We start from the raw sequence: 15,119 nt of genomic DNA, 5'->3' as shown, positions 1-15,119 counted from the left end.
GCTAAAAAGGATGCCAGTCTTTTGAATATTCCCCCATGTGAAAACACGTTTTTACAGCACATTCCACGTGTAATGCTTCAAACGCAAGTTTGGATAAAATCTCATATTGCTTGACCAGTTATCATACTTTCCAAAGATTCTGGTTTGGTAATTGGGTAAAAATGGTTTGCTCTCTGTTTTCTTTGGGGGACCTATGTCAGTAGATTTCCTTCAAGACCTTGTTTGTACGTATACGGACAAGGGAAAACAGCTTGCAATAACAACTGTGTATGCAATCAACAGAAATCGGCGTATACCAATATTTGTTCATGTGAAGGGTGTGATGGTTGTAGAAATTATATAACTCACCGACCAATATTGGAAGAAGACGACGATGAAAACGATGACTGATGTCAGGTTTTCAAAAGTTGGCATGCTCATTGTTTGTTAAATTACCCCATACAACCACTCTTTCTAAGAGGTCCATGTGTGCTTTTGTAAAGCAAAGGCACATAAAAACTAAAAAGTTCATAGAGCTAGTATAAACGCTGAAACTTGAGTCCATCATTAAACTCATTTGATTTAATTGCCTTGTAAAATATCGTGATTGGCAATAAATATACATCAAACTAAACACATTTATTTAAAAAAAAAACAGTTGTTGGTATGACACGGGATATGTTCTTTTCGTATATTTTATGATAGAATGATACTAAACCCCTAACGGGAGGGATTGTGCATGATATGCATATGATTAAGATATAATCTTTTAATCAGTTTAATTGAGGACTTGGACTACTCTTGAACTGATTTTCATTGTGCGTATTGTTTAATATGCGTTTACTTTTCTACATTGGCTAGAGGTATATGGGGAGGGTTGAGATCACATAAACATGTTTAACCCCGCCGTAATTTTGCGCCTGTCCTAAGTTAGGAGCCTCTGGCCTTTGTTAGTCTTGTATGATTTTTAATTTTAGTATCTTGTGTATAATTCGGAGTTTAGTATGAGGTCCATTATCACTGGACTAGTATACATATTTTTAAGGGGCCAGCTGAAGGACGCCTCCGGGTGCGGAAGTTTCTCGTTACATTGCAGACCCATTGGCGTCCTTCGGCTGTTGTCTGCTCTATGGTCGGGTTGTTGTCGCTTCGACACATTCCCCATTTCCTTTCTCAATTTTATCAAAGCAAAAACCAAACTGACTTCGATTCTTTTTATAAATGCCGTAAAATTCAGAAATATATCTTTAGAAGTACATGCCATGTAAAAAAAATGAATTGAGATTCGGTTATTCCATCTTCTATTTTGTTGCTAGTCTGAATTCCCTTTATGTGCATTTGGTGGTTTCATCATTTCAAATTAAGTTGAAAATGAAGTGTCATAGTTTATTTCATTATGAATTTCTTGTTCAGTTTATTAAGGTTACCAATTGGATACGTGATATTTGGTTTTAACTATTTCGAGTCAGTTTTCTTGAATTTAACACAATATGCATGATATAAATTCATATAGCTGTAAGAAAAATCAGATATTCGTGTTTTGCTATCTATAATATAAGTAAAATTGAGAATGGAAATGGAGAATATGACAAATATCATACAACAGCCGAATGACAACAATGGGTCTTCAACGTAGAGAGAAAAACCTGCGTCCGGGGTGGTCCTCAGCTGGCCCCTTGTGCTAGTTCAGTGAAAATGGCCCGTCACACTAAAATCCAAAGCATATAAATTAATTTAGATTAAAAAAACCATTCAAGACAAACAAAGGCAAGAGGCTCCAGACTTGGGACAGGCGTAAACATGCGGCGGGATAAACATGTTTTGTTAGATCTTAACCCCCCCCCTTCTCTAGCCAAGTGTTTATAATTATTCTTTTGTATAGAATGAAATTCAAAACAGTGTAGCTGTGGCCATTGATTGACACATTAAAATCATCCATTGACTGGGACAATTTACGTGAACGTTTGTCTGTAACGACCAATATTCACGTACCTACGATAGATATTTAAACTGTGGGGTGACCAAAGGTTTCTTAACGCCTTTAATTATAAAATAATTCGAAAAATTAATCAGGAGTACCCTTTGTGTTTTGATTTATATAATTGATATAAATCAAAATATCGTGTTATTTCTGATTAATTTTTCGAATTACTTTATTTAGGTGTTGAGAACCTTTGGTGACCCCATAGTTTAAGTGTCTTTAAAAAGTACATAGTGATCATTGGTCGTTACATACAAACTTTCACCTAAATTGTCCCAGTCAATGGATGATTTTAATGTGTCAATCAATGGCCACAGCTACACTGTTTTGAATTTCATTCTATATGTTCCTTAAATGTTTTGATGAGTCGTGTATTGGTGTTTGGTGTGAACTGTTGCACCGTCCATGATTTGTTTTCCTGTTCCAGTTATCCTTTTGATGTCTTATGCATAAAATAAGAAGATGTGGTATGATTGCCAATGAGACAACTGTCCATCAGAGACTTTATTATTTATACCAGGGATATAAGTGATACATAGATTGCGTTCATGGAAATCTGTAACATCACTACACAGACAGGCATAGAAAACTAGTTGAAATAGATAAACATCGTAAGATAGCACCAAGGAACATAACTGTCCAAAAGAAATATACGCATAGAGAATGATAAATCGTCCTTTTGTCGTATTTTTTTGTGTGAAGTTTCCCGTTTAAAACTGAAGTATAAAATCTTGCTAAAGAGTAACTGCTTTTGTGTTTCCCATCAGCCACTAAGGTTGTGGGCAATTTTCACGAGACTGCTCGTTGGTTGTTCTTTTAATGATATATTTTCTAATCGATCTCATTATTGCACAGTTCACTGTCATCTATAAGAATTTATCAAGGATACAAGTTGTTTTTTTGGAAAAGCATTTGATCAAAATAACACTGATACTTATATAAGATATAACACGATATATCTGAGAAAGATAATAAGATAAATTAATATCTTTTAGTTATTTCACAAACTTCTAAGATTGTTTTAAAAGAGAAAACAAAAGTAAAAAGGGCCCACAACCCTCCCCAAAATGTTCTTCTCAAAAGTGGGGCGAAGGATACCAGAGAGACATTCAAATCTGTCCCTTTTATTTCGAATTCTGGTTGTTGAGTAAGTCAGTACTAGTGCCCTATACGGCTGACTAATCATAATGAAAGGTTAGATCTGTTTGTGATTTTGTTCCACCTTCTTCACACTTAATTTGACAAATTGCTTACATCACCTTATAAAATTGTCGTCATCCAATCTAGATGTCGGGACCGCAAATTCATTCAGTGTAAACTTTAGGAGATTTCGTATGTAAATAACACAAAATTCGTATATCTCTTTATGTTGACTGGGTCATAAATTATGTCAACGGATTTGAATTACTATTTGATATAGCTTTCCTGTATGGATGATGAATAGGAAAATATGTGCTAAATCGTGCATGTCAGTCTTAATATCACATTTATTTGTGTATTCGACGAGTTGTATCAACTGTAACCTATGCATAACAAGTTGACAATATATGCGTTTCATCTAATCTTAGAGTCATAAACTCCCGCCCTTTAAATGGGACGTTCATAAGATTGATTTGGGTGCATTCTATTTTATTTAGGACATTTTTCAATTCATGACTGTAACTGTCTGGAAAGAGGATTGACATTAAAAGGTTGACGACAAATTTAAAAAGGTAAGTTCCGGGATAACAAATAACGAATATTAACATGCATTTGCTGCTAACAAAGATTTCATGAAAATTTCCAATTAATTCACATTACATCGCTCTGTTAGCATTGCTTTTAAGTATTGTGGGGGTAATGTTTTAGTATTTTTATCCGGTCTTCATTTATAGTCTTTTTTGCTAGTTAGTATGCTACATCGACTTTTTATACACTGAGAAAAGGGAAAAAAAGGGGGGGGGGGGGGGTAATTCAGGTACTATGGATACCAGAAAAAGCATACACATAAAAGGTGGTGTAAATTTTCCATTACACGGGCTCGTTAGAAGCATAGTACCCGGTATGATATATGATATTATTTTAGAAAAGAACAATAAGGTACAATAGTTTGAACATCAATATGGTACAGTAAGTTATACAAGGCCCCGGGGATGACATGACTAGAGAGAAGAAACCCAGTAGCCTAAATTAAGCTCAATAGAACTTGATATGGTCGCCATACAAATAAGGACTATCACTAGAAACAGGATCCTGGCTTAGCACAGGCTCATTTAGGATGCGATGTGCTCTTTTAAGTATGTTTATGAGTGTGCAACCCTCTCCATAAATATAGGAGAGTGGGGCTTCACTACAAAATTGAAACAAACATCAGTTGAAAAGGGCTCGACTTATTAGATCGATACAATTAACAAAATGATTACGCATGCTCTTTTAGATGCAAATTAAAGCAGTTTGGTAACGGTAGTTCATCACTTCTTCAATCCAATATTTACATAAACATGCAGTTCTGAATAACATTTGATGATATGGACTTGTGTAAAAAAAAAGCTTATATATTATAGACTCTTCAACATATAAAGTTTATTATATTTCATCCAGTTAGTTTTGACCCAATGGGCCTCAGTAAAACAAATTCAGGGGAAGTTTGCATCTATGTCACTATTGATATTCTCATATGAAAAATATAATTACAGAAACTTGAGGTGACGGTTTAAATAATATATATATTTGTACTTTACATTGTTTTAATTAATGCACATGACTTTGTAAACTTACAGCTATTTCCAATTTGTCATTCTGTAGTCGGGGATGGCAACGCATTGTCTTCGGGACATAAACAAACGTAATTTATGTAATTTACTTGTTACGATAATTTATGTTTGGTTTATTTAGTGCAATAATGTTCTGAAAAAAATTTAAAGGTCATAATGCGCTATTTATAATGTCTAAAAAAGGAAAACATGAAACGCAAAAATACTATACAGTTACAATAACCACATCAGCCGCTGACATATAACTTCTCTGACTAAAACAGACACAGAAACAAGGTATCAAAACAACAATAAGACAAGTGTCCATCTTAATTAAGGTTCTGTGTAACCGCAAATGGTTCAGATAGCCCAATTCGGTACAGACACAAAAGTGTTGTGTTAAACCAGTTTTAAGTGATCACCGACGTAACCGTTTGCCTATCTAGACTTATAAGTTGTAAATCAAAGAAAGCAAAAGTATTCAAAGAATCTAAGAAATGTTGCTACAGTTAACTGTGGAGAAACAACAAACAGATAACAAAGTCTTTAGTTTAAATCGGAGATGAATATGCTATCATGAAACTCTCATGTAGGTCCTGAATATAGATTGGTATCTATTGAATTGTATCAATTTCTTAAATTTTATGTGATTTTCAAAAATGTATTCCAAACTTATGTTTAAGACCCCCTCACGGAACTTTTCAAGTAATTTGCGTACATGTTTTGGTTCTGCCCTTTCATTATACATATAAATGCAGAACACATATCTTCGAACTCTTTTTATTATTGTGTATTAATGGTATTTTATCGTTTCTATACGACAAGATAAAACTTACACCCATATTTTATTGCCGTTTTTAATACATGTATTGATTTTGACTATGTGTGCAATTCAGGTAGAAAGTTAAAATTTACTTTTAAATTAAAGTTTAGATCGGATTTAGCATTCCAACTACAACCAATTTCATTTTTTATCACGTGTTTAAATCTTCCTGATAATGTTATTTACTTTTATCAAATTAAACCTATAAATTTATAGTTTGACAAACATAGTAAGGCCATTGTGAAGTGATCAGTAAACAGCCAAATTAACCTGGAGACGCCCTCAACACGGAACCTAATTCAGGACGGAGATAGTCACTTGTCTTTGCAAAGACAAGAGTAAGGTCCGTTTTATGATCTTTTATTGAATAATTATATATGAATGATCTTAATACCGACGCCGGGTACTGACGTCACACGAAATTTGTCCTTAGGGAGCTACCATTTGATTTTTATGGGGGGGCTAGGATGAAAAATTTTGTCCTGCATTTTTTTTTAGTTGTAATCTCTGTCCTGCCTTTTTATTTTTCACTCTATTTGGTCCTGCCTTTTTTTTTATTAGTTTATCCTGACTTTTTTTACCTAAATTGTCATCCTGCCTTTTTTTTTTTGCAAAGTGTCTCATCCTGCCTTTTTTTTTACTCAAAACTCCTGTCCTGCCTATTTTTTTCAAATTTCATCCTAGCCCCCCCCCCCCCATAAAAATCAAATGGTAGCTCCCTTACCGTCTCGATTGGTTTTGTTTTAGTGTACACTTTTGTACTGACTTGTGAAGCTTTAAAGGTTTAAATTGAACATTGCTAAAAGTAAAATGTGTGCAAACGATTAAGTAAGGGTTATATGAGGCACATCTAATTTTTATCCAACTGAAAAGTAAAATAGATTAAAAAAAAAGTACTGAACTCCAAGAAACTCAAAACAAATGGCCGCAACATCTTAATTACACATCCAATGAATGAATGGACAACAACTGTCATGTTCTTGACATGGAACACACGGTACAGCCGAGGGGATTTAGGTTTGGGGGGGGGGGGGTAAACCCTGTTACATTTGTTTGACTGTATGTCTTTCTGTACGCACGAATGTCCCGAAATTTGTTGTACACAATTGTTATTACGTCAAACCACACATCAAATTTAAATTTTTGTCATTTTTACCGTTCTAGAGTTATAGATATTGTAAGCTTGCCGATGAGACAACGCTTCATCGTTTGTTTATGCGTTACATATTTGTTTTTCGTTCATTTTTTGTACATAAGGCCGTTAGTTTTCTTGTTTGAATTGTTTTACAAATTCATTTCGGGGCCTTTTATAGCTGACTATGAGATAAAGGCTTTGCTCGTTGATGATGGCCGTAATTTCTGTGTCATTTTGGTCTCTTGTGGAGAGTTGTCTCATTGGCAATCATATCACATCTTCTTTTTTATATGTAATATTTTGTACCTGTATAGCGTTATATGCAAGCGGGGCATCATCTGTGTCCCATGGACACATTCTTCATTCATTTATATACATGAGTGGCTCTTGTATGTTTTATGATGTTGTTTTATCAACTGTTTGTATGTTTTATATGATGAAGAGGTGCGACTTAAATAATAAAAAAAAAATATTGTCTATAAATATATATATATAAAGGAAATTTTTTAATTGCAATACAAATGTATACTAGTAACACTTTACTTGTATTGACCGTGTAAACGAATGATACATTATATCTTACTCATTGTTAATCGGTAATAAAAGATTTGTAAAATGTAAAATATTTGCCCGTGGTCTACTTTTTCGAATGACACATTTATTTATATATTTACATTTTTTTTTTATCTTCGTTTTGTTTTAGAATTAAATTCAATAATAGATGTACTATTCCATCTTTTTCAGAAGGGAGTTATCGATAACGTGTTACAAAGGTCATTGAATGTTATATTTAAAGAGTAAGTATTGAATACGGTGAAACAACTAAGAAATTCTTCAATTGCAAAAGTCGGTTATATTTCCTCAACACATTTCACTCACAGTGTTCAAGTTGGAAAGTTGGTAAGACCTACTAGTAGTAGAATTTATATATTCTATAAGAGTTTAAATTTAATACAGGCTGTGAGTAAAGGTGTACTAAAAATAAATTCATTAAATAAATACACTTATTCATAAAATGTTATTCAGTTTTACACGTTACATCTAATATTTTTGATAAACGCTTTGTGCAATCGAAGCACTTTTCTGGATATACCAACACCAGAAACGCTAAAACCAAAACTGTTAAAGCCGGGGTAAATATATTACTTCAAGTTGGATACTTGAAGAGCTTAGATCTGAAAAAAACCTACTTAGACAATAGCCAAATTCATCATAGGAAAATGCGGGTAAAATGGTTATACATGTAGCCTTAAAATACATCATTTGCTTTTTAATGTATTGATGTGTATGATGAACAAACCCGTTTTTTTTCTCGTTTAAATGTATTTACACTAGTAATTATTTGGGGCTCTTTATAGCTTGCTGTTCGGTGTATGCCAAGGCTCCGTGTTGAAGACCTTGACCTATAATGGTTTACTTTTATAAATTGTGACTTGGATGGAGAGTTGTCTCATTTGCAATCATACCACATCTTTCTATATCTATTGGGTACAATGGTCGATAAGTAAGCATACTTTTCTATGTATAATATATATTAGACGCATAAGTCTTTTCCTTTTGTTGGGTTGCTGCCTAATTTCATATCATGTACGACACATAAATAATCTTAAAATACGATTTTCAGAAAAAGCTCTATATTTAGAAGCCATGTACATACACTGACAAATGACGTGTCTAAAAAGTTGTCATTGACCCATCATCTATTAGCTGTAGTGACAGATTTTACTTTAGGTCATCTGAAGTTGTGTGTATCTTAAAGTTATATTTACTTAGTGTGTCAAGTTAAATGACTGGAACACCTGCGTTGTGACAACAAGTTTATATTTATTATAAAAAAGGGATTTGGTGTGTTAATAAATAATACACCTTTAATACACGAACTTGGCACGCAGTTAAAAGGGAACACTTCTTATTGCTAGGGTCATCGACATGAAACAAAACCTACACCTCACTACAGGTTGAAGATTACCCCCATGATAGATTGGAGCAAAATTCTCCTTATCTGCTCAATGCATCATGTTCATAGTGAAAGTCTATACAAGGGAAAATGGTAACAAATATTGTAAAAAGAATTGACTGACAATCTTATTGTAACATACAGTAATAAGACAGATCTGTAGAAAACATCTACAAGTGTCAGATTAAAAACCTTTTCATATTCAAGATTTAAAGTCATATTTTGTAAGGGTTTACGTGTACCTATACTTTTAATTAAGGTGTAATATATTCATTGTTTCTGGCTAATTAAAAAATCGAACATATAAAAGGATGTCCCTTGATCATTTATACATATTTATCTTATCTTATTCTTTACTTGGTGATGGGTCGCCTGCTATGATATGACATTGCTTTTTTGAGTCATTTCCCCCTTTTTTAAACCTGAGGATAAACAAAATACTATTTATACGTTTCCTGAAGAAGAAAAAAACTCTATCATCTAATTGATAATTGAATTTGATTGATGTTGTTTTAACTTTAATTTAAAAAGTTAGTTAAAATTAAATGCGAAATCTAGATATATGACACTTCCGCATTTATCTTTATTATGTATGCAGGACACGTTTTAATTTACAAAGCGGCTCCAGCTTACTGTAAATGTCACACTCCATCAACCCATATATGGTTTAAATAAAAATAAAAAGAAAATATTATATTTTCTTGACTATGTGTCATTTTTGAATAGGCGTCTGTATGTTGACTTAACTGATGGCATAATGAATTCGAATCTGTTGATTGTCAAAATCACCAAAAAACCTTGGTATTATAATCCATATAAGGATTTATAATCCATATGAAGATATGTAAGTAAGACTGCACTTTTTAATACTTGAGAACATAATAATAGAAACGACTTCAGTGATACATTTAGTGGTCTTTTTTTTTCATTCAAGCGGCAATCAATTCATTCATATTCTAACATTCCCCATTTTCATTTTCTATTTTAATACGTCTTTTTGGTTTAAATGAGATGGTGACGGTTCGCTTGAGTGGAGTGAATAACTTCAGTCAGGCAGAGTCGAGTTCGGGATGTAAAAACCCATACAAACATTTGTTAGGAAGTTTGAAGGTTGTTGTTTGCGATGTAAATTTGTTATATTCCTCATATTTCCCAGTGATAGTCCAACCTCATACAGTTCTTACCTAAGCCCACTTAAATTGCAGAAACTTCCTTTTTGATTTATTGTAAATTTGTTGTCGTCCTAATTATGTCTGAACTATTTGCCAACGGACGTTCAATGATTGACATATTGAAGTTAGTTTGCGTTTGAAAACGGTTTGATTAATTGATATTTTCTCATTTCTGTGTAAACTCATCAAAGAGTTGAAAAATTAGTCTTTCATAAAGTTATTGTTTTTCTTAGTAATATCTTATTATACTAACAATCTATATGCCTAATTACACATATCTTTTTCACGTGGTCTTGAAAACATATGAATCTGCAATTATTAGGCCTACTGGAAAAGTAATTATAGTTATGCAATTATATTTTCTAAATATTGCCAGGAGAAATTTGTAAACTAGTATTGTAGGGATTTTTATGTGGTAGAAACTTTCCAAAATGTCAGTAAGACGTCCAGAGAGGGTGAGTCTGTGAACTGTAATTTAGAAGAACTTACACTGACATTCAGTGTTTTGATTGAGACACTTAAGTTGAAATAGAATGACTTGCATGTTTTTTAACCAGAAATCCTTACACATGTGATAGAAACCTATGCTCTAATTAGATATGAAAATAATCTTTGTTGTCTGTTAGTCTTATGTCGTTATAATCAAGATATTTCACAGTTCTATATTAGCAGCCATTGGTGCCTATACAGAAATAAAGTTATCTACATAGGCGGATCCAAGGGACGGGGGTGGGGGAGGGCACCCACTTTTGTTGAAAAAATTTGGTTGATTCTATATGGAATCACTGAAGCATGACTGGAGTAGCCCCCTTAGGTCAGTCAGTGGACCCCCTTTATAAAAAGTTCTGGATCAGCCACTGATCTTTCAAAAGACGAAAGATCAAGGATGTAAATAGATATACACGTCACTGTACGGTATCAATTTCAACCTAATTAGAAGATACTTGAAGTAACCATATTTAAATTTTTGCATGTACAGCATATGTATGGTGAATTAAGTTATAGGATCAGAAATGGATAAAGGAACAAATTGACAATGCGGAACTCAATATGTTAAGCCTCAGAAGGACAAACACTAACTATTTGCAAACAAGAATGTGTCCATAGTACACCGATGCCCCATCCGCACTATAATTTTCTATGTTTAGTTGACCGTGAAAATGGGGTTCAATCTCTAATTTGGCATTAAAATGAGAAAGATCACATCATAGGGAACATGTGTAACAAGTTTCAAGTTGATTAGACTTCAACTTCATCAAAAACTACATCGACCAAAAACTTTAACCTGAAGCGAGACAGACGGACGGACGAACGGATGCACAGACCAGGAAACATAATGTCCATAAATGGGGCATAAATACAAGCATGTTATAAAATTCAAGGTGGTATTAATTGAAATTTCAGCATTTAACAGTACATATCCTCGAATAAAAGGTCTGTACCCGGTTAATCATCAAACGCCTTTAGGTTCATCATATGATATTCATCGGACGCCTTCATATTAAAATTTTCAATTCCGTAAATACAGTAGAGCAAAAATCATTGAAGTGTGGCTTCTGAATGATAAGTATATCCACGAGGAATCTGTGTCGTTGACCTGCTCGTGTAGATTTTCCCTTTTAAGCTCACCTGGCCCAATGGGCTAAGTAAGCTTTTCTCATCACTTGGCGCCCGTCGTCCGTCAACTTTTACATAAACCTTCTCCTCTGAAACTACTAGGCCAAATTAACCAAACTTGGCCACAAACATTATCGAGGCATATTCACTGATATAGGTAGTAGGTTGTCACCCTTTATGTGAGTGATTGATTATCCCCTGAAATACGGATTTAGTTTTATTGCCCTCTTTCGTGTTTTGAGCAAAAACCAATGAAAATAGAGAGAAACTAAACAGAATAAGTGATCAGGCTCAGCAATACAAAATCAACAAAACAGAAGGTTTGTATTGAATTCTATTCTTGTCTCCATTGGAGTGTGTCCTTTGATGAATATTAACATACAAAGTAGACCAAGGTGAGCGACACAGCCTCTAGTAGTTTGGTGCGCTATGATTGGTTCACAGCTAGAAAATTTGTGGAATCTCTTCATTTGATTTTCTGTCATCGTTACATACAATATGACATTAACTTGTGGCAAAGAAAAAAGATATTAATATCATTTTTTAGATGTTTTAAAATTCAAATTTGCATTTATAATAAATGATCCTTAATTGTTGCATTTTTAACATTTTCTAGAATAATTAATTAAAGGTAATATGCATTTCGATATATAATGGTGGTGATTTTATTCAGATTTGCAATACCTTCATGTAAATTATGTTTTTTTATAAATGATTACACTGCCGGAATGAATCATTTTAAAAACACATTAAAATTCAAATCACGCACAGTGTATCAAATTCTATTTGATTTAGGAAAATGTAGTTGTTGAAATTAACTGATCTTGTCAATAAAGAAATCTGGACATTTTGTCGTCTTGTCCTTTAAACAGAAAATGTGTCTATCTTCTTTATTATGTTTACAAATGCATTGGCTTTATTTAGAAATGACAAGAATAAAAACAAGTGTATTATAATTGATAATTTATAACTCCATATAGATATACGTCTAATAAAAGTCACTGAGAACATAAAACTGTCATTTATACCAGCCATGCAAAATACTTTAATATGAAGCTTTCCTGTCGTGTAAGAAACAATTCGTGTAAGAAACAATCTCCAGTGATAGAAACATGGGGCACGAATTTTAGATACAAGCGAATTACACGAGAATATAGAAAACGAGATTTTGTTATCTAATATCTGTTTTGTAAGATAACATTTTGTTTGTCTCTTAGATTAATCTCACTGCGAACATTCATTGCATACATACATTTTTTCACAATAATTTTATTTGTGATCAATGAAGTTCTGTAGTTAAAACCGTATCAGCCTCATTCAATTTGAGGTCATTTGTGTAAGTTCTTGGTTGTAGTCTGTTTCTTAGGTATATCTGATTTGGAATATCAGACCACTGGCTAATACAGTTATGGTTTAATATACCATAAGGAAGTGTTTTTTAATATAAAATACATTAGCAAAGTAGGAGTAACGTCTACACCATCTAAATAAAAACTGTACATACTATCACTATATATATATTCAATCTATAATTCCGAGTCAAAAATTGCTTCACTCTGCAAAACAATTTACCAACAACTAACTTTCCTCTCACAAATAATGAGTTTGTTAACAGTATATTATGAACGAAGAATGATATTTTTTTGAATTTTTATTTCAGATGTCTTCCTTCCGAGAAAAGAATCACACAACAATGGACACAAAGTCTAAATCTGACAATAAACACCTTGAAAATATCAGCAAGGGATTGAACAAAGCCAGACAATACATCATTATAGTGTTAACATATTTCTTCTACAAACTCACACAAACTATCGTTTTAACATTTCAAAAATTTACATGGGCTGTGACAGGGGTAGAGAAAACTCGAAAGGATGCAAAACATGGCCTGCAATTTAAGCAAAGCGTCCATGTTCAAAGTATATTTTGGCGCCGGAAGTTCATTAGTACGTCAATGGCAGATCCGTCAAATTTTATAACTACACACAAAGCGTTTAAACACCCAAATTATATACTAAAGCCAACAGTATCTTTATACTGTATGACGAAAGATGAAGTTATATTCGTAGAGGTTCCGGAAGGAGTTGACATTACTGGAACCCAGCAACCCAGAACGCCTATGTACATCCAGCAGTTTCAACGTGCTCATAGTTTAATAACAATGCCCTTGCCAGCTTTTCATAAAATTGCCCATGATCTCGGAAATCCGCGTGTTCCTATTATTTGGATCTCTAATACTGGACATTGTGGATCTACTATGCTTGTTCAAATGTTTGCCAAGCTTCCAGGTATGTTAGTAATGAATTCTCCTGATGTTTTAACAACGCTTGCTTTCCTAGAGAAAAATAATAATTTTGAAAAAGGAGAGTATGAACAGCTACTTCCAGGAGCAATTCGTATTTTGTGCAAACCGGACGAAAGAGCAAGAATGATTTGTGTAAAGACAAGACCTTGCTGTACAATTCAAATGGGAGACGTTTATAGGAATTTTCCGCATATCTACCAACTATATGTGTATCGAAACAGTTTAAAAACGATTGCATCATCTTTAAATATATTTGGTAACGAAGAATTCGATATGATATCTAGATATATATTAGACAGTGAAGTGTTGTCTACTGTATTCCCATGTTTTCGCAGGCTTTTGTATAACAAATACTGTTCTGTACTTGATAGAACACCGCCTATTGTAGACCAAAAGAATATGACAACAGTTTCAGCTTTCACAATAGCATGGGCTGCAAATATAGCTACATGCTTAGACTTTGTTGAAGCTGGCGTCCCACTCTTGCCACTACTGTTTGAAGATATGATGCGCAATCCACGACGCACGTGTTCAGTGTTATTTGATCATTTAGAAATTAGGCAGGATTTTGTTGACACTGCTATGGAAGGCTTTAAATTGGACACCTCTAAACATCCAAATAGCGGGCAAAGTTCGATATTACCAGAATCACGGAAAACTATTCCTCACGACTTTAGAACTGAAGCAGATGGTATTTTGAAAAAGTTTGGATTACCAAAACTCGGTGAAAGATATGAAATTCCCGGTTTAGCTGATTTTGAAACACCAAAATTTAACAGAGATCTTTCTCGTGACAGATTTTTATGAATAATAAAATAGTGTCTGCCAATATGTAATTATAGATTATCGTTGGTCATCTAAACGAGATTGATTTTCTCGCTTGAGCTGGTACAGCGAAAGTGAGAAAAGCAATCGAGTTGAGATGACCAATGATAATCTGTTTATCGCTATTTTACCTATGAGTACGTTGTTAATTTCATGTCAATTTCGTTAGCAACGCCACGTGGCCTCCTTAGTTTCTAGCGATAATTTTTCCATCTCAAGCGAGAAGCATGATATGAAAATTATCACAAAAAAAGATCAAAAGAAAAATGCACAAAATAGCGATAAATAACAATAACAAAACATTCTATACTCTATAGATAAGTACAATAAATATTTAAGATGAAGTATTCTATGAATTGATATATATAGGTATCATGAACCCACCTCTCTATTTTGCAATTGGACACAATCAAACGCAAATCCAAGGACGTATTTCTAACATTATATATCTAGTACCGTCTTTAAAACAAGCAAAAAAAAAAAAAACAACAATGGAAGTCAAAACTGTTTGGAAAAGATTAGATTTTTCATGCAATGCTAGTGTTATATCGAAAGAAGGTAAACAATTATAGGACAAAGCTTGTTTAAGTTGA

At 33.4% G+C, this 15,119-nt stretch overlaps 1 protein-coding gene across 3 annotated transcripts; it reads left to right on the top strand.

The window, feature by feature from the left end:
- The first annotated feature begins 3,184 nt into the window (after positions 1-3,184).
- Positions 3,185-14,535, top strand: LOC139513470 (uncharacterized). 3 transcript variants are annotated; one of them, XM_071302018.1, is made up of 3 exons: positions 3,186-3,672; positions 7,395-7,447; positions 13,057-14,535. In XM_071302018.1, exon 3 carries the CDS (start codon positions 13,057-13,059, stop codon positions 14,506-14,508), a length of 1,452 nt encoding a protein of 483 aa, XP_071158119.1. In that variant the 5' UTR covers positions 3,186-3,672; positions 7,395-7,447; the 3' UTR covers positions 14,509-14,535. The 3 variants fall into 3 exon arrangements, with proteins under 3 accessions (XP_071158120.1, XP_071158119.1, XP_071158121.1); XM_071302019.1 differs by lacking the exon at positions 7,395-7,447 and having other exon boundaries at positions 3,185-3,672; XM_071302020.1 differs by lacking the exons at positions 3,186-3,672; positions 7,395-7,447 and adding an exon at positions 9,322-9,451.
- Positions 14,536-15,119: the final 584 nt, after the last annotated feature.

Source organism: Mytilus edulis, chromosome 2 (genome assembly GCF_963676685.1).
Source record: "Mytilus edulis chromosome 2, xbMytEdul2.2, whole genome shotgun sequence".
Taxonomy (NCBI): Eukaryota; Metazoa; Mollusca; class Bivalvia; order Mytilida; family Mytilidae; genus Mytilus; species Mytilus edulis.
The sequence above is the reverse complement of the archived record's forward strand: the minus strand, read 5'-3'. Positions and strand labels throughout refer to the sequence as shown.

Excerpts from the sequence above, each read along its gene's own strand:
- LOC139513470 (XM_071302019.1), top strand. The coding sequence starts at position 13,057 with ATGTCTTCCTTCCGAGAAAAGAATCACACAACAATGGACACAAAGTCT.